Source organism: Dreissena polymorpha, chromosome 7 (genome assembly GCF_020536995.1).
Source record: "Dreissena polymorpha isolate Duluth1 chromosome 7, UMN_Dpol_1.0, whole genome shotgun sequence".
In the NCBI taxonomy this organism is placed as follows: domain Eukaryota; kingdom Metazoa; phylum Mollusca; class Bivalvia; order Myida; family Dreissenidae; genus Dreissena; species Dreissena polymorpha.
In genome coordinates this window covers 45,082,695-45,107,502 of record NC_068361.1, presented here as the reverse complement: position 1 = coordinate 45,107,502, position 24,808 = coordinate 45,082,695, and the positions used below count along the sequence as shown (strand labels likewise).

The 24,808-nt window shown below is 34.9% G+C and overlaps 1 protein-coding gene across 5 annotated transcripts in view; it reads left to right on the top strand.

Annotated features, from left to right (window-relative positions):
* Positions 1-24,808, top strand: part of LOC127839217 (uncharacterized) — a 65,792-nt gene that overhangs the window by 26,764 nt on the left and 14,220 nt on the right. For 3 of the 5 annotated variants that reach the window (XM_052367498.1, XM_052367499.1, XM_052367496.1), the window contains exons 2-15: positions 14,682-14,747; positions 15,031-15,131; positions 15,848-15,943; positions 16,125-16,250; positions 16,693-16,980; positions 17,190-17,316; positions 17,426-17,531; positions 19,218-19,328; positions 20,863-21,095; positions 21,610-21,776; positions 22,022-22,151; positions 22,634-22,824; positions 23,208-23,382; positions 24,552-24,678. In XM_052367498.1, the coding sequence (XP_052223458.1) occupies positions 14,682-14,747; positions 15,031-15,131; positions 15,848-15,943; positions 16,125-16,250; positions 16,693-16,980; positions 17,190-17,316; positions 17,426-17,531; positions 19,218-19,328; positions 20,863-21,095; positions 21,610-21,776; positions 22,022-22,151; positions 22,634-22,824; positions 23,208-23,382; positions 24,552-24,678 (2,044 nt within the window). Of the gene's footprint in view, positions 1-6,242; positions 6,450-12,488; positions 12,590-14,681; positions 14,748-15,030; positions 15,132-15,847; positions 15,944-16,124; positions 16,251-16,692; positions 16,981-17,189; positions 17,317-17,425; positions 17,532-19,217; positions 19,329-20,862; positions 21,096-21,609; positions 21,777-22,021; positions 22,152-22,633; positions 22,825-23,207; positions 23,383-24,551; positions 24,679-24,808 lie in introns of those variants that run through there. The other 2 variants (XM_052367500.1, XM_052367497.1) reach the window with 2 other exon arrangements.

Below are 24,808 nucleotides of genomic sequence, written 5' to 3'. Positions count from 1 at the left end.
CAGATAATTGGTCAGTTACCACATTTTATCTTACCCTTTTGACCTATTAGTTCTTTTCAGCTCAATTCAACAGTGAAAATGCCCATAATATCACTTAAAGGAAGCAGTATGCTTTCTGTTTTTCCTACTTGTTATATATCATTACAGGCAACAGTTAACAAATCTGAGAAGTTCTATTTATTTATTTCAAGCAGCAAAAGAAGAATTAATTACAAGACAATTATTGTACATTGTAAATTGATTAATGGCATTAATTTCAATATTGTTACAATTTTCGGACGCCTTAATTTTTGTCTCAAGAATTTCGGACACCTGTATTTTTTATATTTTTCTTATCTAAATATTTGGACACTAAAAATGTATTATTAATAGATTAATTACGGTTTCAAACTATTATTCTCTAAGGCATGGGTGTGTTGGTGTTTGATAATTTTCCATATACGATCGAACGTGTAAGATGTGTGTTGGCTCAACCATAAGACAAAGCATTTTAAAAGGCGAAGTACATGGCACTATTTAAATGTTATATTAATTTTCTTTTAAATTTGATATATTTTCTTTTACAGTAAATGACAATATCGAATGACTACTATATACAAGTGCAAACAAAACGGAAGTGATGTACACTGAACTGTCTCTGCATGCATGTTGATATCCCTTTATACGTGATTATGAGTGAGAAATATATTTAATTTTATATCATAAATTTCTGTTGTGTGTAGTATTCGGAGACATTATTCAACCCCGTCGTGGTCAAGGGCAATGTTTGTTTTTATTATGTTGTTCCGTACATTAACGTACACTCTTAATGACTGAGTTTTTTTACCGGTACCCACTGAAGTTATTTATGTCAAGCATTAAAAAATAAAAAATATATATAAAGGAATATGTATTAAGCACTTTATAAGGTATCCAGACACTCGTTCCCACGGACAATTGTAAAGACGCGAATTTTGACAAAGCGGTCATTCGTTCCAACGTTGTTTTGACTTCCCCGACATTCGTTCCAATGTTATTTTGACAACCCAAACACTCGTTCCAGCATTATTATTACATAACGTATATTCGTTCCTACTAATAAATTTGGATAAAATGTCATGCTAATGAACAGGGTAGCAATAATATAGGAACAATTGTCCAGGATGTCAATATAATTTAAGAAAGAATTTTGGGGCTGTCCAAATAGCATTGGAACGAATGCCCGGGTTTTCAAAATAATGTAATACCTTCCGGAGGAACGAATGATCAGGTTGTCAAAACAACGTAGGAACGAATTTTAGCCTGTGACCAAAATTATGGAATGAACGATAGTCAATTGGAACGAATGTGTGGCATTTACTTTATTATTATCATTAAAATGGCCAATGTCTATACAGCTATCAGTTTCAGACAATCTGTTTCGACATATTACATTTAAATTTAAGTATTTGGCGTCAAAGTAGTCCTAGAAATGACTACGCAATACTACTACCACGAGAAGACATTGAGGTATCATAAATTGTGTTTAATGACCAGACATATGCCACCTGTGGTTTATGACATCTTGTTTTATTTACTATTTATCGGCACAGTATCTTATCATAACGAGATAATGGGTTTGTGCTGCACACAAGCGCAATAGAACCATAGATCTATCAATGAACTAGATTATTGATAGATCTTTCATTAAACACCGCGATAGAAAAGCCCAAACGAAAAGTGTCAAAATGTTGCAAACAATTTATAAAAGCAAGAACTTAAATCAGGAACATTGTTTAATATATTAATACTTATAATAGGAAGTATATATTACTGTTAATTCTGAAAACGTCATCTTGTGTTGACAATATCATTACGTCGCCAAATATTCAAAATATAATTGAAATTAGATGCGGCGTTTATGGCACTATAAGAAATGGCTACACGTTAAGCCTCGTTCTGGAATTCTGCGAGTCACGTGACTTCGCAATCTTATCGATTTTAAAGGGTATATTTCCTCATTGATCAATCGTTAAAGGTCATTAAAGAAAAAGTCATGCATAATCTATTACCTATTTATATAAATTATATATCAGAAATTATTTTCCCAATAACTTTCATTACTCCGCATTAAATACATGTTTACACTTAATGAATTAAAACAGTGGGATGAAATAAAAACAAATATTTAAACATGCCCATCAACGCCCATGAAAAATTAAGCTTATGACAAAAAATAAAATAGATAGCCAGATCAATCATGTTAACAAAAAGGAAACATGACCTATGATAGAGGACTGACAATCGTCTATATCTCTATTCTGAAAACATTTAACAATGAAGACTTAACTATTTTCAACTTCTTTCGTAACAAAGCAGTTTCCTATCGTTTTGTCTGTTCTTGCAACAACGTTCACTAGTTTGATTGTTTATCTTTTCATAAAACGCCTTAAAAGCACAAATGGAATTGCCATAACAAATACATATTTTTGTAGTGTCGCAAGGTGAATACCCGTTATAAATGTCGCTTCGGCAGCATTCACAGTGTTTGTTATTGAACCGTAATCGTAAACCACGAAGAAGTTTACAATATGTGTTTAAGCAGAGAATAAACTCCCCGGTCTTCTTGGGCGTGCATTTATTCCACGGTCGAGTAGTTTACGATCGTACACTTAATATAAACTTCCGCGTCTCGTCCTGATTTTATCCACCATATAAACGTGCTATTGGTTTGTTCAATGTTATTGGGTCGTTAATAAGGCTATACCTATTTGCGAGTTATTGAATTTGTATGTATGATATATGACATAATTCTATATGTTTAAGCGGCTATCTAAAATTGACACGAACTAAAATGGCTTTGATATTTTGTGTGGTTTTAATCACCGTATTATGTGAGATTGTTTTGGTGCTCATGCTCAAAACTGACAAGAGTATATTGTTTGTGTTTGTGTGGTTTTTATTGTGTGATTTTAAATTTATAAATAAATAGTGAACAATAGCACAAGTAATTATATTACTTAAGCGCAGTCAAGTGTGACACTGATTTGGCACATTTTTATACCACACATAATGGGACTGATGTATATGGGGAAAAAGACGTTGAATTGTGTTATTAACTTGTACATTTGACAAAGGATGTACACGTTATAACCATGTTAACTAGACACTAAAATACAGAAGTCTGATAATAAAATTATTAAAATGTACACTTGCAAGATGTTTTATTTAATAGACGTGGTAAAAAATATGTATATTAAAGTATGCCATTAAACGTATTAACTTTAAAAATGTGAACTAAGAAACCAACCAGGCCAATAAGTATTATAAATTCTTTGAAAATACATCTAAAACATGTGACAACATCGTCCTCTGAGTTAAAAAAATCACAATAACGCCGATTCAACCTCTTGTTAGCATTCTGCATATTGTCAGCAAGTTGGTCAACACAAAAACATATTTTATAATGTTCCATTGTTTGTGTTCGCTTGATATGTTCTCTTCATACATTAATTTACAAAACAATTAAGTAAATTTATTTTCCGAAGTGCTATTTCGCTCTTTTATTCGAAAGTAAAGCTAAATCGAAAATTGTATATTATTTGCGTTCTTTTTCTTTAGTAACTGTAACCAAAAAGGGTCCATTCAGGATAGCTAACTTTCGTATTCAACAATAAGTGATGAGACATCTTATTTGTTTCTATTTCCAATGCTGCAGGGAAATTCAACAAAACGTCGCCTTTTCAAAACAGATATAATACAGGCAGTGTATGCTTGGACATATTAAGAAATATGTTAACCAGAGTCAATATAACAGCTATTGTATAAATGTCAAGTAGACAACGTAAGTACCCAAATACGTATTGGTCTTATGAACTTTGATGATTTTGCAAATATGACTACGTTATTTTATGCTCTGAAATTTTCGACAATCTCAATCGCACACTTAAAACCAGTTTAAAGGATTACAATTCGTTTATGCATGAGACGGTCTGTGTCGCAGAACCCTATAACTTTCACACTAGAATGAGTTCGTAAACCGTGAGATTCATGGGAACGACTTAGTTTTTCAGATTTAGATAAACATAACTATTGTCAATTGTTCAACAAAACAATTATTCAAACAACGCCCTATTCGAGTACATCTTACATTTGTAAACATTCTGCAATGCAATCTTACCGGTTTCATTCGAGCCACACATTCCAACACTGGTATTTACATTTTATTATAATAGTTCATCCTAAACATACAAAAAACGTCATAATTTATTCCATCTACGTCTGAAAATTTAGCATTCGCCTCCTTGAACTGGATGATTTAATCAAGTGATTAAGTCAGCAGGCAAGCGGTGCAGTTTGGCAATTTATTTTGCATTCACCCAAGAAATCAATAGAACACTGTGATAGATACATAACTTACGGATATTATTCTTATATAGTCTGGTCAAGAAACACATCGACCCCGAAAACATTGTTACAAAGGTATTTTCCGATCCTAGTTGGGTAGAAGTTGCTTTTATCTAAAGTTTACGGAATCGGACCACTCGGTACACCTGATTTTGTATTATTTCATTTTATTTCAGTCTCACCCATTTACATTTACAACATATTATATACAAGATATAAAAACACACATATAACAACATCTGTAAATGGCCATTCAAATTTGAATTATAAGAGACTATAAAAAGGTGTAATTGTGTAAATAAAAGTGGTAGGAGTTGGGCTTAGGTAGGTGATACGAGTGAGTGAGTGAGTGTGTAAGTGAGGAGTGAGTGAGTGAGTGAGTGAGTGAGTGAGTGAGTGAGTGAGTGAGGGAGTGAGTGAGTGAGTGAGTGAGTGAGTGAGTGAGTGAGTGAGTGAGTGAGTGAGTGAGTGAGTGAGTGAGTGAGTGAGTGAGTGAGTGAGTGAGTGAGTGAGTGAGTGAGTGAGTGAGTGAGTGGAGTGAGGAGTGAGTGAGTGAGTGAGTGAGTGAGTGAGTGAGTGAGTGAGTGAGTGAGTGAGTGAGTGAGTGAGTGAGTGAGTGAGTGAGTGAGTGAGTGCGTGCGTGAGTGAGTGAGTGAGTGAGTGAGTGAGTGAGTGCGTGAGTGAGTGAGTGTAGGTAGATGTGTGGCTGTTTAGTATAAACGAGTACATAGAAACCTTGTGATCGTCTACCTTTCCTCTTCAAAACTGACGAAGTTATATGACATCGTGCAACTTTTAAACTGTGAATTGTTATCTTAGCTGAATACTGTTATCACGCCTCTACCAAACTGACTAATGTACATACTATTAGCATATTGAACCGATTTCAATGCGGAAGTGTTAGTATATAGCTGCATATGGTAGCCGCAGCGTTTGTGGTTTTGCCGAGCACTACGGTATGTTCTCCTTAAATTGATATTATAAGCATTCGCAATAGCACTTGGGCCAGAAAATATTTATTAATTTTTACTTTAATTAACACGAAAGCAAACATCGTTTCGTTGAATTGTGTACACACATATTATATGACGTTATATGCTCCTACCAATAAATCAATATTTTCTGCTCTTTGTCTTATCTCTTTTGGAGCATGAATAGTTTTGAGCATTGACAGTACATGCATGAGCATTATATTTCTTATCAAAATGAAAATATGCAAAGCCCGCACTAAGATTACTGAGGCACCTATTGGGATTTATTTCTCTAAATAAATTTCAATGCATAGAAATAAATAAATGTCTTCACTGTGTACATCAAAACTAAACGGGTGAAATAAAATCAAAGATTTGCGCATGTCTTTTAACGTTCTGTTTCAACGCCTTTCCTTAGAAATAAAGCTTTCCACCCAGTATCAAATAGTGACCATGTCCAACTCAGTTAAACAGGTGAAATGACGGATAACGGACGTACGGCGACAGGATGTATCAGTATTCTGAGAACATTTAACAATACATTTTAATGTCGTCCACTCTTGTCGAAACAAAGCGGTGTCTTCTCTTTTTTGTCTGCGTTGGCAACAACGTTCAAAGTTGGCCTTAAAAGCACAAATGGAAAAACTATTACAAAGTACCGTAAGTACGTCATTTTTGTAATTTCACCAGGTGAATACCCGTAATAATTGTCGCAACGGCCTCATTGACTACGTCTACTGATGAAACGTGATTGTAAACCGCGTATTCAAGCAGCGAACAATTTAAGAAGCCCCGTCGTATATATGGCGTATATTTATTCCACGGTCGAGTGGTAAACTTTTGCACACTCGATATTAACTTCCGCGTCCCGTTATAGTTGTATCAGCCTTAAAAAACGTATTATTGGTTTGTAAAATTCAATTATTTTATTTATAAGGCTCTACCTATTTGCGTGTGTGTATGACTTTGTGTGAGTTGTGCGATTTCTTATTCTACATTTAAAAAAGGTTTTCTGAAATTAACACGCAGTTAAATGGCGGTGAACTTGCATGTTGTTTGGATCGCCGTTTTATGTGCGATTGTTTTGAGAGCTGTGGCTCAAAACTGGCAAGGGTATGTAGTATTTTGTATCTGTTTGTTGTTTATCGTGTGATTGTATGCCTATACATTAATAGAAACAAACAGCGAAAGCCATCATGTTTATTTAAGCGAAGTCAAGAGCGGCACTGATTTGGTACACGAAAATGAAAACATAATTAAAGTGAGGACTTCATTAAAACAAAACGTCATTTTGTGTCAATAACTTATTAATTAGACAAAGGGTTTATACGTGATAACCATGTAGCATAGAAACGCGAATACTGCAGCTTGGTAATACAATTAACAGGGATTTACACTGATAAGTTGTTTTATTTAATGGACGTTTTAAGTCAGTTCGCTATAATATATCGAAGTATGCCATTGAACTCATTAATTTGAAAAAACACTGTGAGCTTATAAAGGAACCCAGTAAATGTATAGCATACAGCTTGGAAACTTCTTCTTGAAAACGTTCAAACATGGATTCAAACTCTTCTGGATAAGAAATTTAACACCCGGTCAGTCCGAATGAGTACAAAAAGACAAATTACGATTCAACCTTATGGTAGTCATCAATGTGTTGTCATTAATGTTTTCACCCTAAAGAGTAAACTACATACAGGCAACGTGACATGCAGATGATGTTAACATACTTCAATTGAGAAAAGAAACATTCATGCAGCAAATCATTATCCATTAGCATCCAAATATGTGTATAACTTTAAAACCTTTCTACTTCTGTATAATAAAGGTCGAAACTTTTTACTGTACTTATCAAAATTCTTTTTTTTTGTCATTGACTTCTTTTTTCTGGAAAACAGTTTTTGTGTTGCATATGCACCTTTTTCATCTACAACTTTACTGTGTTACTTTTTATTCGTTATATGCACTTGTTTGCAGTCTTGAAATAAAATGCGTTGGAAATAAGAAATATAAAAAAAACGACGGGTATCCGCTGAAATGATCGTTGCATCCGCGACTACATTGGAAGGGTATTTAAAAGGGAAGTGTAATTGTATTGGTTGTCCGTTCAACCAACACTTATGAAAACGTGTGCTTCCCTTTGGTATATAATATAGTGACTAAGGCATATATACTGCGTGTTCTGACGATGCAAGCTCTCGTTAAAACAAATTGTATTAAAACCATCGCACATTACATTCAAAAACTAATTTAACATGATATTCTTTTTTGCACAGAAAACTATATTATTATTTACATGCCGTGCAGTGAATATAAAACACGATAAGTGCGTACCGCTTATCACATTAACTCTTCGGAGCACTGGTTTATATAATAATTATATATTCAACATCGCCAAACCAATATGTCACGTGTGTGAGGTTTACAAAATGCCGGTCAAAAATATGATAAGGATGAGCGCATAAACAACAATTCAACACAGGCAGAGATTAAATGCCTCATCTAGTGTTTGCATACAATATAGTTGGATAGCACTACATACACGGCCGCTTATCTCAAACCTTATCTTTTTAAAATATGCCTAAATAAATGTGCTGATGATACTTCCAAGATTGCGGTCAGGATCGAAAACTTTTTTCAAGATTTGCAGAAATCTATAAGATGAATAGGATAACATACATAGGTATTTTTACAAAATATAGAATAAATCGCCCTTCCCGTCGAGACCCTACCCCACCCCCTTCCACCAACCTAATTCATGTCCCCCTGTTCCCTCAGATGGTTAATTTAGATGTATACTTGTTTGGAACAACGTTTTGTAGTGTTATGGGCAAGAAAATAATTTTTTTAACAAATCCCCGTGCATATTGATTATACATATATTGAAGATAAAACCCGCATTATTTGCCTGTTGATGAGATTGTCGAACGCCGAAATCCCCCGCCGATTTCACTCGTAGATATAACCCGTCGATATTACCCGTCAATATCACTCGACGATATCACTCGTCGATATCATGAAGATTTTCCGATTTTATACACATACTCATTGGTGTAACTATTCAAGTGTAACGTATCTAGCAAAATAACGTTTAAGCAAACTAGATTCGATATATTCCCCGCTTCATTTACTACGTATAATGATAACATTCAATGTTTTTCATAATATATGCACAAACCTAAATGAGATAAGACCTTTTATTTTCGAATTGCTTGTTTTCAGTCGCGTTTTGATTTATTATATCAATGTAGCATTTGCCGTGATTCAAAACAGCGACAACCCACCTTACGCCCTATTATAATTACTAAATTATATTAGAGGCAAAGACACTCATTATCTGCTTGAATTTCATCTGAATGAATTTAGTTTTGTATTAAAAGAGCATTTTCCAAATACTCATCAAATAAGTTGTTTCACAATTTCACCGATTCGTTATTACGATTTCAAGATTTCATAATTAATGTTAAGCAAAAGTAATTTTCAATAAAAAAAAGAATTCTATCATTGTTACTGTCTTTTTGTAGATTTTTAGTGTTAAACTGAATTTGAATAGACTCGATGTTTGCAAGAGCGTTTTGTTGATTCAAATCAGTATTGGACGTTACAATCTATGAACGTTCAATCAGATATAACCGGTAACGGCCAATATATTTGTGTATATAGGAAGGCACACTTGTCACCTTATCCCATTACAGCTATTCAATAAGCATTTTGCTAACAGTTGCACCAAAACGTGCTGTTAATGTATCGAGTATGCAAACGTGTTATTTAGCAGTCGGCTTTGGCCAAAATGAAACTCTATTGTAAAGATGACGTTATTGGTGATACATAAAACCAGGGTTAATTCAAGGCACTCGCAAATATGAAAGCGAAAGGAAATAAAGTAGTTGATAGTAGCATGTGCTTAGATAGTGTTTCTGTTTCGCTAGGAGAATTTTGCTAGGTAATGTCAAGCTATCATTCTTATTTAAAATATTTACCAAAGCATCTGAGCTCCGAGCATCCATTACTTGTTCATCTCATCTTCGCCTGTGGTCCCATCTGGGACATAGGCCGTAAACCAGCTTCCTCCAGGCGTCTCGGTTCTGGGCGAGTCTCTCCAGCTGCCTCCATGTTTGGCTCATCTGCTTAGCATCTGCATCCAGGTCACGGCGCCATTACTTGTTACTTTTTGATAACGACTTAAATTGAGTGTAAGCATTATATAAATATTACATGGCTGACAGGGTGACAGTAAATTTGTCAACTTGAGGAAATACTGTCAACCAAGGCGAAGCCGAGGTTGACAGTATTTTTCCGAAAGTTGACATTTACTGTCACCCTGTCAGACATGTAATATTTATTTAATTATACCGAACAAACTTTTCAAACATGAACAATTTATAAGAACCATGAACAATTTTAATATTTAATAATTGTATTTAAATACAGCAATAAATAACCATTTATATTTTAATAACAAAAATAAAAGTACACAGGTTAACACAGTCAATTTCTTATCACTTGATTACGCAATTTATGACGTTGTAAACAGACGACAAAATGGCAAGCAATATTGCCAGCAAACGTTTTTCAACGATAAGCAAGGAGAATATGAAGGTTAACACAGTCAATTTCTTATCACTTGTTCGGTATAATAAAATAAATATTACATGTCTGACAGGGGTCACCAAATTGGGTATGAGTATACGAGGAAACCCTGTAATTGTCTACCTTTATTCTTCGCAACTGACGAAGTAATATGACATCGTGCAACTTTTAAAATGCCAACTGAAATTTTGTTTACTGTTCCCACGCCTCTTCCAATCTGACTTACATGGTAGCTTGCACGATTTTCAATGCGGAAGTATATAGATAGCTGCATCTGGTAGCCGCGGCGTTGGGGGTATTGTATTCAACTATATGCTCAGTAAATCAACATTTTTTTTTCAAAAGCTCTTGCGTAAGAAAAAATGTCTAAATTTGCTCACTTAACAGAACAGATAAACACCTTATTGCCATGACAGCAAACAACTATTCGTTCAAGTTAGCTAATTCTTTTCATATAAGTAAAATTGTATGAACGTATATGCTCGAACTGTTATATTGACATTTACGACGGTTTGTCTTTACTTCTTTTTGAGAATGTACCATGATGAACAGTGACATGACATGCATCATTATTATATTTCAAATAAAATATTACAAAGTAGCCCATAATCAGACTACATAGAAATCTGTTTAAACCCTGAATTTTCTTCAATACTTCAAAAAATGTCTCCACTATGTGCTTAAAAAGTATTGGGGTGAAATAAAACAAATGTTTAAAAATATCCAGAAACCTTCGGGATTAACGCCTACCTAAAACAAGTTTAAGACAAAAGATAAAATAGTGAGCTTGTCCAGCTACATTAACAAGGATAAATGACGGATAATACACGGGCGCACACCCGGCTGTATTCTGATAACATTCAACAACAAAGGAGTCAATATCTATGGAACGCCAATGCTGCCTTCTGATGGCACTGGTCTTTATGTTCTGTGCATTTACTAAGTTGTTTTGTGTAAACTACATTTTGTCCTGTAGAAACATCATTTCGTTCTGTGCATTTGTCATTATGTTGTGTACATTTGTCATTATGTTGTGTGCATTTGTCATTATATTGTGTGCATTTGTCATTATGTTGTGTGCAATTGTCATTATGTTGTGTGCATTTGTCATTATGTTGTGTGCATTTGTCATTATGTAGTGTGCAATTGTCATTATGTTGTGTGCAATTGTCATTATGTTGTGTGAATTTGTCATAATGTTGTGTGCATTTGTCATTATGTTGCGTGCATTTGTCATTATGATGTGTGCATTTGTCATTATGTTGTGTGCATCACACGGGCCTCATTCGTTAATTGTTGAACGGTAAATGTAAAAACTGTTCAAAACCTCGACGTAGTTTACAAGAGTTATTTAAAAAGCGTAAATACGCCCCTGTTTCTTGAGCAGGCAGCTCTTGTATGGTCGAATGGTTAACTTTTGGACACTTGATATTAACTCCTGCGTAACGTTCTGGTTTTATATGCCGCACAGTCTAGGCTGTTCACAAGGATGTTCCTCTTTGCAAGTTATTGACTTTATATGATTGAGCAGTGCGATTTCATAATTCTATATTTGAACCTGCTTTCTGATATAAACACGCAGTAAAATGGCAATGAGATAGCTTATGCTCAAAACTGGTAAGGGTATGTAGTATGTGTGTGTCCGTGTGTTGTTTGTTGTTTGATTTTATATTTATAAATTAATGCTAGTAAATTGCACAAGGCACAATGAAAAGAAACACCACATTACCACGAATGCAAACATCGTTTCGTTTAATGTTGCTTATTATGTTCACATATGTTTTATGACTATATATTATGCTCGTGCAGATAAATAAATATTCACTTCTCTTCATCTGTATCTCTTTTGGAGAATTTACTATTATGAACATTGACAATACATGCATAAAACTCATATTTCTAATCAAAATAAAATTTTAAAGGCCCATATTCAGACGACTGAGAAATATATTGGGAAAAATCCCCAATAACTTTTAATACTTAGCATTAAATAAATGTCTTCACTGTGTCCTTCAAAAATGGATGAAATAAAAACGAAGATTTAACCATGCCAATAAACGTTCCCCTAAGAAATAAAGCTTTCTAAAATGATGAAACGGTATGCTAGTCCAGCCAAGTTTACAAGAAGGGGATAAAGGACGGAAGAACATACGACTTAATCAGTATTCCGAGAAGATTCAACAATAAAGGTGTAAATATCGTCAATTTCTTTCGAAAAACAGCTGTTTCTAAAATGTATGTATGGTATATTAAGTAAGTTCTCGAGTTGGCTTCAGTGTTTATCTTTTTATAAAAAGAATCATTGAAGTGCAATAACAAAGTACAAATTTACTTCATTTTTGTAATTTCACCGGGTGAATACCCGTAATAAATATCGCTACGGTCGCATTCGGTGTTTTCATTGTTGAAAGGTAATTGTAGATCTCGTAAAAGTTTACAACAGGTATTCAAGAAGCTTACAAATGCCCATGTCTTCTTGAATTTATTCCACGGTCGAGAGGTAAACTTTTGCATTTTTGATATTAACTTCCGCGTCTCTTTCTATTTAAAAGCGATTTTCTGAAATAAACGCGCAGTAAAATGGCTATGAGATTGTGTGTTGTTTGGATCGCCGTGTTATGTGCGATTGTTTCGAGAGCCGAGGCTCAAAACTGGCAAGGGTATGTAGTATTTGTGTGTCTGTATGTTGTTTATGGTGGGATTTTATATGTATAAATTAATAGTAACAAATAGCACAAGCTGTTACGTTTACTTACTAGCAGTTATGTGCGGCACTTTGACACACGATTATTCCAAACAATTAGACTGATGCATAAATGAAAACAAAACGTTGATTTGAGTCATTAACTGGTAAATTAGTGAAAGGATGTACACGTTATAACCATGATACATAGACACTAGAATACAGCAGTTTACCATAAAATTAACTGGGTTTTAGATTAATAAGATTTTTTATTTAATAGACGCGGTAAAAAAAGTCGGTATAACAGTATGATCACATGCCATACCCTGTTTCCCATGTAATATAACTATTACATATATTTTTATATTACACATGTGTAATATACTTTTTAAGCGTCTTCATTAGCTTAGTTTTCGTTTATTGACCAATCGCATTTTGTTATTTTGCTGAAATAAAGTTGCAACGTCAAATGACGTCACTAAATGTAAACAACATTCGGGATTTATCATTATGTTTGCGTAAATATGTATATAATTTGCTCATTTAAAAGCATGCGATAAAAAGATCTGACTTTCGTTGTCATATCATACCATATTTTATTAATCTCGTCCAGGAAATTCGTTAGTAAGCTCGCCAAAGGCTCGAATACTAACAAAATTTCTGAACTCGTTTAATAAAATATGGTATGCTATGACAACTCGTGCCAGATCCTATATTTATGCCATTGAACGTAGGGAGGCGGAAAACTACAACGGGCGAGGCATGGTATGGTATTGCGCAAGGGGGGGTTAGAGGGTTAGGGTTAGGGTTTGGGTTAGTGTTAGGGGTCGGGTTAGGGTTTGGGTTAGCCTAAACCCAACCCTAACCCTAACCCGACCCCTAATCCTAACCCTTACCCTAACCCTTTTTTGGGGTTATCACCCCTGACCATGCCTCGCCCGTTGTAGTTTTCCGCCTCCCTTGAACGTATTAACTTTACAAATGTGAGCTTAGAAACAAACCGAGTCAATAAGTATTATAAAAACGTGGAAAATACATCTGAAATGAAAATTGAGCCTTTGACCCAATGCGGTTTCAAAAAGCAAAGAAAATAAAACGCAACAAAGAATAATATTTTTAAGTAAATAGTTTAAAACGTGAATTTTCAAAATCACTAATTATCTTTTCCAATTAGCAGATTGATGTAACATAGGAACAAAGTTAGTAAAAATTAAATAACATTTTGACCTTAAAACCGCTATATAGTCTTATTGCATGATTAGATCTGAATAATAAATAATCGTTTTTAATCAGTCAATGTGACGCGCATAACGCTTTCCTATGACTTCATTCAGTCTCATAATGCAGCATTCTTAAGGCGCGTACGGCTTGCACAATATATCATCTCGTTTTTTCATAAATAACACATCAAAGCTATGTATGCGTACGGGCTTAATAATAATTAAAGCATACAGTACGTAAATAATTTTATATTTCAATAAAAATGTTCTAGATTGCGGTAGAGGTTGGAATATCCAACTTATCCCAAACTCTGGTCCATTTTTTTCATCAATTGTATTTTCATTCAAATAAGAACGGTTGGTATAGTATGTGGTTCTGGAAAGATAATATATAGATCAGCCTCGTTTGTACCCCTGGATTAATGGGGGTTTTCAAATACTAGTTCGTTTTGCAATAAGCCTGTACGATGCAAGCTTCTTATTTCGGGTTATTGAACGGTAAAGCTCCACCTTCCAGTGATATTACGGCAGAGGAACACCGAAAAACAATGAAAAGCCCCTCGCACACGTTCTATAACGCATGCTATAGCGATTATGATGCAGCTACCATATACGTGTTAGTAAACATATACTAATCATCATTGTGTGTATAAGTAACACATCAGCACTCCACCATTTAAAAAAAGACAAACAGAACTAAACATGGCTGTTTCGTTCACCAAACAAGTACAATACGGATTGCATAACTGCATCTTTAGTAATATTTACCGACATGCAGATATCATATTACAAAGTGTTGTGCTTTAAGTACTTTGGAACTTATTTCATAAAATACATATTTAATTCCAGGCACCTCGCGACTTATAGTGAGCAAGTGGTGTCAACGTGTTGGAGATGCCTGTGTCAATACTCGTGGTATGTAGGATTGCTATGCCTGTGTCAATACTCGTGGTATGTAGGATTGCTAAGGTCGTTGCTTAAAACGGGGGTTTTGTGAATCGAGTTCTTTCTTACATAAATAAGGACATACCTTTTTTTAGATTGAATGCATTAAGCTTCGAATGCTTATTGAGAATATGTAGGATTATGGGGGAATATGCTGAACATATATCTGGCTAAAATCGAAGCTTTCACATTAAAAAATACAAAACGATTGGAATTAGTAAGTTGTATCAGTGTCATTGTTTTAAATCTTCAGGGGATGTTCCGCTTGGCGAGATTACAGCTGTACTGTTTGGGTAACGAAACAACGCTGTGCCGATGGCTACGAGCACAATGGAACTTATATATGCAATATACGTAAGTCAATTACAACGAGTAATTAATCAATTGAAATTAGCAAGCGTATAATAAAAAACAAGAATATCGGTGAAACTGATGGATGCTCCCCGATGATGCGCTTTGTCAATCTATGTGCTAAAAAATCTATGATTAGCCTCATTGACCTTGGACTTGACCTCAAAGCTCATCAAAAGGTAGAGGTCCATGCAAGTTACCTACATGCCAAATATGTAAGAGATCGGTAAAATATTGAAGGCGCTATGAGAAACTGTAACAAAATTGTGACGGAAAACTCTATTTTTAGCCTCGGTGACCTTGACCTTGACCCCAGTGACCTCAAACCTCATCAAAAGGTAGAGGTCCATGAAAGGTACCTACATGCCAAATATGTAAGAGATCTGAAAAATATTGAAGGTGCTATGAGAAACTGTAAAAAAGAATGTGACGGAAAAATCTATTATTAGCCTTAGTGACATTGACCTTGACCCCAGTGACCTCAAACCTCATCAAACCTCATCAAAAGGTAGAGGTCCATGCAAGGTACCTACATGCCAAATATGTAAGAGATCGGTAAAATATTGAAGGAGCTATGAGAAACTATAACAAAAGTGTGACGGAAGAAAGGAAGGAAGTAAGGAAGTACGGAGTTTCCTATACATTTGGTAACATGAATACAACGATCATCTCTTATGCATGTTAATTGTATTTGAAGGATATCTATGTATATTTTACAGCAATTTGTTCGCCAAGATGTCTAAACGGTGGCACATGCATTGAACCAAACAGGTGTAGATGTAACGGTCTTGCGATTGGACCGTTCTGTGGGACTGGTAACGTAACTTTAAACGGATACAAATGTATACATGTAATACATACTTATACATAACAGTGATGCGGTAGACAGAAACTGAAAGTATGTTCTAGATACAAAAAGTATAAATTCAATGTGTGTCCGTTTGTAATTTTTGTCTGCGTCTATATCGTTTTTATATTGCTCTTTATTATTTTCAGAAATCTGCTCACGTGACCGCCCTTGTTATCCCGGAGACTGCTACGAGAACTCGAACTGTAACTGCACTGAAGGCTTTGACAAGACGACAACTGTTCCCTCGCCTGCAGATCCCGGCTGCATGAAAAGTAAAGCATACGTGCTAAGCAGATATTAAATTTTAAAATACAACAAGACAGTGGATGTATTATTTATCACATCCACACTACCGGGAAAGGACATTGTTGTTAATAAATACAATATCCATATTATGATCTGCAACATAACACATCTTATATATTTCAAGATCACTACGAACTTTTGATTTCAGACGGATTCAATGTATATTGAGGCATTGTTTGTATTTAAATGCTGCTTATAAACAAACATAAGACGTACAAACAATTCTAAACATAACAACAGTGCAAGAGAAAATAAGTGTTGTCTATTTCCAGAGATAATTTTATATACATTTCACACAGTCAGTAATATATAAAGCAAGCTTTTGATAACCGTCTTTTAATCGGTGCAGGCAGTTTTATCATTTATAACCAAATCGTGTTAAAAGAAAAAATTTCTTTAAAATTCCAGTTTCTAGCAACAACAAACCCTTTATCGGAAGATCAACAACCATTATATCAAACTTCCGGAACACGCGAGAGTTACTTCTTTACTACTTCCTGTTGGATGCCACAGATGAGGATCCACAGAAACGAGTCGTCTGGAGCAACCAGCAGGTTTTCAACTACCTATCATTTGAGTTCGAAGCCCGATACGTGGAGCCGCAAACAATGCCCGCCAGACCAACATACGTGCATGACTTCAAATACGGAATCGTAGGTGGAAAAGTGGATGTAAAGGTGTTCGATTTCAACAAAGGTATGGGTTTGTTTACCGTAGTTTCGTAAAATATTGACTTAAAGATGTTCATCTTGGTCATCGATCTCACGAATTCATTTCAGTAAAACTTTTGAGTTTACCTAAAAATAAACCAACAATAATTTTTACTTTTTTGTTTACAAAAAAAAATGGATTTATTTCAAAAACTTGTGATCTATACACAATAGAGCATATATTTAATGTCTCAGTGAGCGCTGGTCACAGGGGTGCCTACAACTTCACATGCCCTGTTATCAGCGTACTTTATCCCAAGCAACTCATGAACTGTTCCCTCCCAGACAACCCCTTCAAGACGCTGATCGAGCATGGAGACACGTGAGTATTGCGTTTTACAAACACTCGCACATGAAGATCAGTTTTTGAAAGTATCGAAGAAGTCCAATTAATATATATGTACAACTTCATATGTACTCTGTTTCTTCAGCATGGAAGTGACACTGACGGCATACAGCGGGGGCCATCGCAAAATTTTATTTCCTGATGGAAATATCCGCACTGAGAACATCACTGGTACCGAGTACACGAAACAGGTAGAGTGCGCAAACCGCTACTAAAGAACACTTTTCTTATAAATGACGTCATTTTTCATTTGATGTTATAATATTATTTTTCATTCTCACATTAGTCGATTCCAGTACTCGAATATTAGTATTTTTATCGTGACGATATTATAAAATCTGTATTTCGGCAACTGTCTTTCTCTCCACGTTCAATTATATAAGAATATCAAAGAAATATTATTATCAGATTGTCAGATTCAAATAAACATAAGATGACAACTTTAACAAAACGACGAATGCTGCGTCGGATGATTTGTGGTCATGATTTCAATATTTTGAGGTATTCCACGAGCATAAATAAATCATATGGTTTATCAATACGAGATAATACTAAGCAGTGTGCGACTACCATAAACATTCATTCTGGGAGATCAACTCGCGGTAATTCAAATCGGTTCACTGCATAATATCGGTTCCCTGCTTAATTTTCCGGTCAAAGATGCGTTTCATGTCGAACTTCCCCGCTATAGTCCAGTGGTATGAAAATATACATTTGAACATCAATTTTAGAAAAAGTATATGATGCCATACGTGTGTAGTCAAATGGTATACGTCTTTTATTCGGCGTAGCTGTTTAACGTCACTTTTGACCTTAGATGACCTTCGTTCATGATAGGTCCGAAATGAATAAACCCGAATTGTGCATTGGCTAATAATACAAAAATCACCGTAAACATTGGTAGTCTGGTTACCAGACTAAAACATTGGATGCATATCGTTTATGAAATATGAATATATTGTAAATTACATGTAAATTACAATATATCATCCTCTTAACATTACATCGAAACGTTTTTCCTTAGTTTACGAAGCAGTATAGCATTAATCACATGTCTCTACAATTAAAAGAATCTATTGTTTACATGCCGTAGCGGCCACACTTAACACTACAAAAACAGGCTAGATTGCACTTTACCGGTACGCAGTTGTTTACCACTATCGACAAAGCGGGGGTTTGGGGGCGGTAGCCCGCGATACTAAGGAAATATATAGGTGTTGGAAATATATCTGTCTTTGATTTATTATAATCCATATTTGCGTTTATTAGTGTAAATATGTTTCTTTGTACTTTGTTTTGTTCATTTTTTATATAAAGTTCTGGTTTTTTTCTGCAAAAAATTCATATCACTATGATGCTTGCAATATTGAGTCTTTTATGTTTACATTCTACTAACATCTGTACACATTATAACACATTATCTTTTATTTCATTCCAACATTATGTTCATAGTATTTCAGTAGCAAATATATTTTCTTTTCCTATTGAAACTAATGTATTACTCGTTCAATTATGAAAACCTAGTCATTACAATACTTATTGACAATAAAACATACAATTTTACCTCTTCTTGTTTATTTTTATTCGGTAATACATTAAAATATATTATCTTATTATCACTCACTGGCTTCATTAGAATACATGGTCGCTTCATTCCATCTCCTTTCACTGGTCGCAAACATTACAACATCAACGCCGTATATCTTTTTAAAGATATTTCTTGTTTAATAGATCTTGTGATCAGTTATATAAAACGTATTTTTAATACCTTACCAATTATCTTTGGACCTAAAAAAAGCTTTTAACATGCTCTCGAGTAAAATATTCATTAAATGCCCAGCCCAATAATATGACTCATTGATGTTTTCTTTTTTTAGTTGGAGTTCAAGTTTGACTTTGAACCCGCTGTGCACTGTAGTAGTAAGAACTCAACATTCACATGTCAGTCCAATACAAATGTCCTGAAGGCTACGTCAGAATTCACTAAGGTAAGCAGTATCAAACGCTGTGTTTGTCGTTCACTGTAGTTGGAGCAAAACTTTTACCTGTCAGCCCGGCGAAACAGTCATGATGATTAGGTATTATTTCAACTAACAAACAAGTCTTATTTGCCATATATACACTGTATTAGAAGCCTTACAATAATGTTAGTCTGAAACCACTGTCCTATGGCAAAATACGTTTCAAAATAACTTTTATGCATGGTTATGCAGTTTAAAACTGTTGTTTAGTCTTATACGTATGTTAACAATACGTGTTTGTTTATCGATTGACGTGCACGATGTCTCTCTTTTCAGAGCTATAAAACACTCATTAATAAATGCAAATCTGCCAGTGACTCAAGGTATAATACATGCATTCCAAACGTTGATAAACCTGCATAACTAGCCACCAATAAAGTTAATAAATACTGTATGTAAAACCTTCTCTTAATACATGTCAAACAGGTTAAAACTATTCATGTATTTTTGTCTCGGAATTATTAACTCAGACACATAAAGCTCTTATAAAGCCGTTTATTCCCACTAGCCTACGGTTCATCTTAGTAAACAAACAAGGTACACAACCTTTGTGTGATAAATTACCAAAAGTAACTCTTCGCCAATGTGGTCAAACATTTTGAATAATGTTGAAACAAAAGACATATTGTACATGTACTTTCGTATTACACGGTAAACCAAATTACAGTTATTGCAATATAGAATTGTACATAGAACCTTATGCATAGACTCCTTATTTAAAATTGGATATGTAACTGCAACCAACTGTAACTTTGTCAAAGTGAATTTAAAACTATTTAACATATATCATGAGAATGTAAGCATGCCAATCAGTTATTAACATACATTTTCTGCATGTTATCAATTTTCAAACATTCTCAATGTCTTCCTTTTATCTGGGACATGAATATACAAATGAACCCTTAAACTTTTTAATTGTTTTGATCTAAATATATATTTATAATGGTAAAATGATCAAACTAAACCCAATTGGAAAGCAGCAACATCGTTCCGTCCATGTATCGCCATGTACTAAATTAATTAACGATGTTTAAAATATGCGTAAAAGTGAAGAATCGGAACTTCTGTCATCTCTTGTACAATTGTTGCAATATGAAATTGTATTGTATTGTAATGATATTTTTTTCTTTGACACATACTTATTATATCATGATTTAAAAGCTTTTGATTGTAAAATGTATCAAATATGTTATACTGTGTATATATTGCCTATAAACTGTTCAGTGTGTTGTGGGATGCCTTCGACCATCGACCTATTCACGAAGAAATCAATTTGGAACGGAAGATCTTTTTGGACGCGAGCTTTATACATGTATATTGTTGCTATGGGCACTATTGTAAATCGTCTTTTCACAAATGATGTTATCGCAGTCACGTCGAAAACAAAGGTATTTATTATTTTTACTGTACGAATTTTATTATTTTCTACACCAAACATGTCTTCTAGAACAGTGAGTGAATAAAAGCACAAATATTGCTATTTAAGACATCTATTCAACAGACGCCGATAGTGTTGCAATGGAAGGGTTGGGTGGACACGGACAAATACTCGGCGGGGGTGGGAGCGTACCGCCTGGAACTTCACCGACTAGAGGTCAAGGACGCGACGTTAGAGCTCACGGAGGCTAACCCAACATTGCCCCTCCTGGAGAATCGCGTAAACCACACGGGGAATACTACGGTACAGAACTTGTTCAGTACCACATTCACACCGCCAGAACCAGGCATGTACAGGTGAGAAGCCGTTACTTGATTGTATACTTTAAGACAAACTGGCTGCAAAAGGCTAAGCCATCAGATATAAGTTCGTTGGGCTGGCCTTTGTGGTAATCTGAAATAATCATACTTCTAAAATATGTCTGGTGCGATAAACATAATTCGAGTACTGGTAAGTCTATATGTATATAACTAAGTAGTCAATTCCTGGCGCATGCGTACTTGTAAGGTTATACTACGCACACAAATAACATCAATACATCATATGCTACTGTTTATAAAATCTTCTCCGCATGTATTGGTCTAATTGATTTTGGTAAAGATTTACCTTGTAAAGATAGGTGTATCTATAGAATGTGTATCTAATGCAGAGTGCGTGTCTAAAGACTGAGATTGTTTTACGTTTAACGTTCATAATACTGATTAGCTTATCCAATATGAATAATACAAAAAATACTGACAAATCATTCAAATTGCATTTCCACATCATTTTTTTTAATCTTAAGCAAGACCAATTTTATTTGTATTTAAGCATCGTAATGGAGGTGACGGACAACGCCAACAACTCCATCTTCACTCGTCGGTTCGCCCTGTACGACAACGTATCTAGCGTGACTACCAACCCTCTCAGTGTGCATGGTCTGCACGCAACTTCCGCCGCACCGGAAACCGGGTACCGTTGGCAGACGGAAACTAAGTGTATGAGTACTAAAGATGATATCATTCTGTTAACATTCTGTTTGCTTTTGAAGAGATTCGTGGATTGAGCAGTGGTGTAATTATCGCAAATACTCGGTGAAGCGTAGAACATATGAGTACCTAGTATGATTTCCGTTCAACACGATAAAATGAAGAATTACACAGCTTTAATATGTACTCGGCAAAGCCTTCATGTTATGTAACTCAATTTAAACCAATAACAGCACGCATATTTTTTACTTCAGCGATCAAACTTGACTGGAAGGACTATTTTGTAAACAAAGTTCATCACGAGAAGAAGTTCCTGAACAAAATTAAAAAGTTCCCGACTCTGTTCGACGACCTCGAATTAATTGGAATTCGAAATGTGAAAAAGTAAACTATGATTTGTACTTAAATAAAAAGTGTGTGTATATTTACCTTTTTATGGAATCGATCATTTCCGTTTTTTCACGTTTATCTTACCTTATTAAATGACGTCATATAAGTGTATAGCGTTGTTCTGATCAAATGATAAACAATATTTCCTAAAATGCATGCGATATTCGGATCAAGTGAACAAACCATATGTTTTTTTACAACGTGAATCCACGTTAATGTATAATAAGGCATATGAATGAGTTACCTTCCGGCGACATATAAGCTGATATCTGATCAACTATACACTCATGACATCTAACTTCATTGAAGTGTCATTTATATATAACTTAGATGCTGTTTAAAACGGCTAAAAGTCCAACAAATTAAATTTAACACACATCTCAAATTGGAGTCACGCAAAATAAATTACCATTGTTTCAAATACCTGATCACATATATTCCCCGCATCAGATAAAAAGCATGCCTCATTTACCCAGGTTCGTGTTTGACTCCTACGATGACACAGAGGGCCTCAGGACAATGGACGCTATTCCTAACGTCAATGGGATCACGCGATTTCAGTACGGTTACGTTGTAAACCAGTCCAGTGCGCAAGCCCCTACCGCGTGGAACAATATCAGTAGTTCGACGCAGAACATTGATGTTGCAGTGTCAACCAGTAACGGAGGTAGGTATTTAGTGACATATACTGAAAAAATTGCTTTATGGGAACATGTATTAGATATGAAAGAACTGAAAAGAATATTTATTTAGCGTATTTACTATAGATAAATCGTCATTAAAACACTCGCAAGGTTTATAGAGGTATTTTTTTCAATCACCAATTTGGTATTAATCTACATATGTTTGTCAGAAGTGAAAAAAATAATTTTTAAACACTTTTTTGATAATTTGACAATAGCATGTATTGCAATACACAACATTTTAAGCGTTTATGCAAGAAAGTAGACATTCAATTTTTATCAGAGTCATGTATACAAATTATAAGCAATCAAACATATATAAACAGGTATCAATACTGCATAATACGTTTTATGAACACCATTTTAGACACTGTAACGTTATGGGTTCGTGCGTTCGATATACTTGACAATATGTTGGAGAAGAAGACAACAGTCAATATTGACGCCACGCCACCGCTAATCGTCACCAGCCCAGCTGAAAACAAAACATCAACGTTCACGCCAAATGCTGGACAGGCGGAAGGCGGCTATTACTATAGCAGGTATAAATGCCCCTATTGCCAGTGTGGTCATACAAATCTTCCCTTTGTAATATGTATTGTAGACATAACTTTGCTGTAGAATAATCAACAAAAATAAATGTGCATGGACATTAAGTTACCAACTTGATTTGTCATTACGAATTGTATAACTGATCGCCGCCAATAAGTATTGCAGAATAATTTGTTGTTAATTTATTTGTTGTCTTTGTTGTTGATTTATGTGTTGTCTTTTAACGTCCGATCATCATTTTGGTCATGCAAAGCAAGTGTTTTTATATTTTAAGTAGTGTTGCCTTAATTTCTATTGAATATGCAACATAACTGATAAACTTACAGAGCACAATGTCACCATATCAATTTTCCTTAAAAAACACAATTATTTGATCTCTGTCAATAAGTATTCAAGACCAATTTGTTATTGATTTATTTCCTGTCTACGGAACCTACTCTCAACGAAATTCAATACACTTCATATACTTCTTTAGTGTTTGTGTATGTTGACATATGATAGAATACTTACTTAACAAATGTCCTTGCATTTAATTTCAAATGGAACGTTCTCAGGTCTCTGAATGTCATAAACAAAATGTGATGCCCCTGTCAACATCGTCATTAATTTCCCTTTTCTTATTTTTACACTCCAATATGACCATGTGTGCAATCAAACGTTTATGATTTCTATGTGTATAATCTTAAGATATCAATTTGAAACATGCGCTATGATTGCTGTACTTAAATGAGATGATCTGAGTGTCTCTGTGCTCACTTGCATGTTTAGATGTCCCCAGTTGAACTGTGTGTTTCAGTTTAAATGTCCTCAGTTGAACTGTGTGTTTCAGTTTAGATGTCCCCAGTTGAACTGTGTGTTTCAGTTTAGATGCCCCCAGTTGAACTGTGTGTTTCAGTTTAGATGTCCCCAGTTGAACTGTGTGTTTCAGTTTAGATGTCCCCAGTTGAACTGTGTGTTTCAGTTTAGATGTCCCCAGTTGAACTGTGTGTTTCAGTTTAGATGCCCCCAGTTGAACTGTGTGTTTCAGTTTAGATGTCCCCAGTTTAACTGTGTGTTTCAGTTTAGATGTCCCCAGTTGAACTGTGTGTTTCAGTTTAGATGTCCCCAGTTGAACTGTGTGTTTCAGTTTAGATGTCCCCAGTTGAACTGTATTTTTCAGTTACGAGTTTTACGCCCGAGATGAAGAGAGCGGCGTGTACCAGATAGACCTGGATGTTTCCATCACCATGGCGGATATCGGCGAAGTTCGCAGATTCCGCCAGGTGGTGAATGGGAGCATTGACAAGGTAAGGACTTCGCATTGGGGCATCTGTTGATATGGTAATGGTCAAGTGTGTGAATGAGCCTAAAGTAAATGTCACGATGGCTTCGTATATATAAACCATTGAATAACAAAATTGTCTAACGTCAATCTCA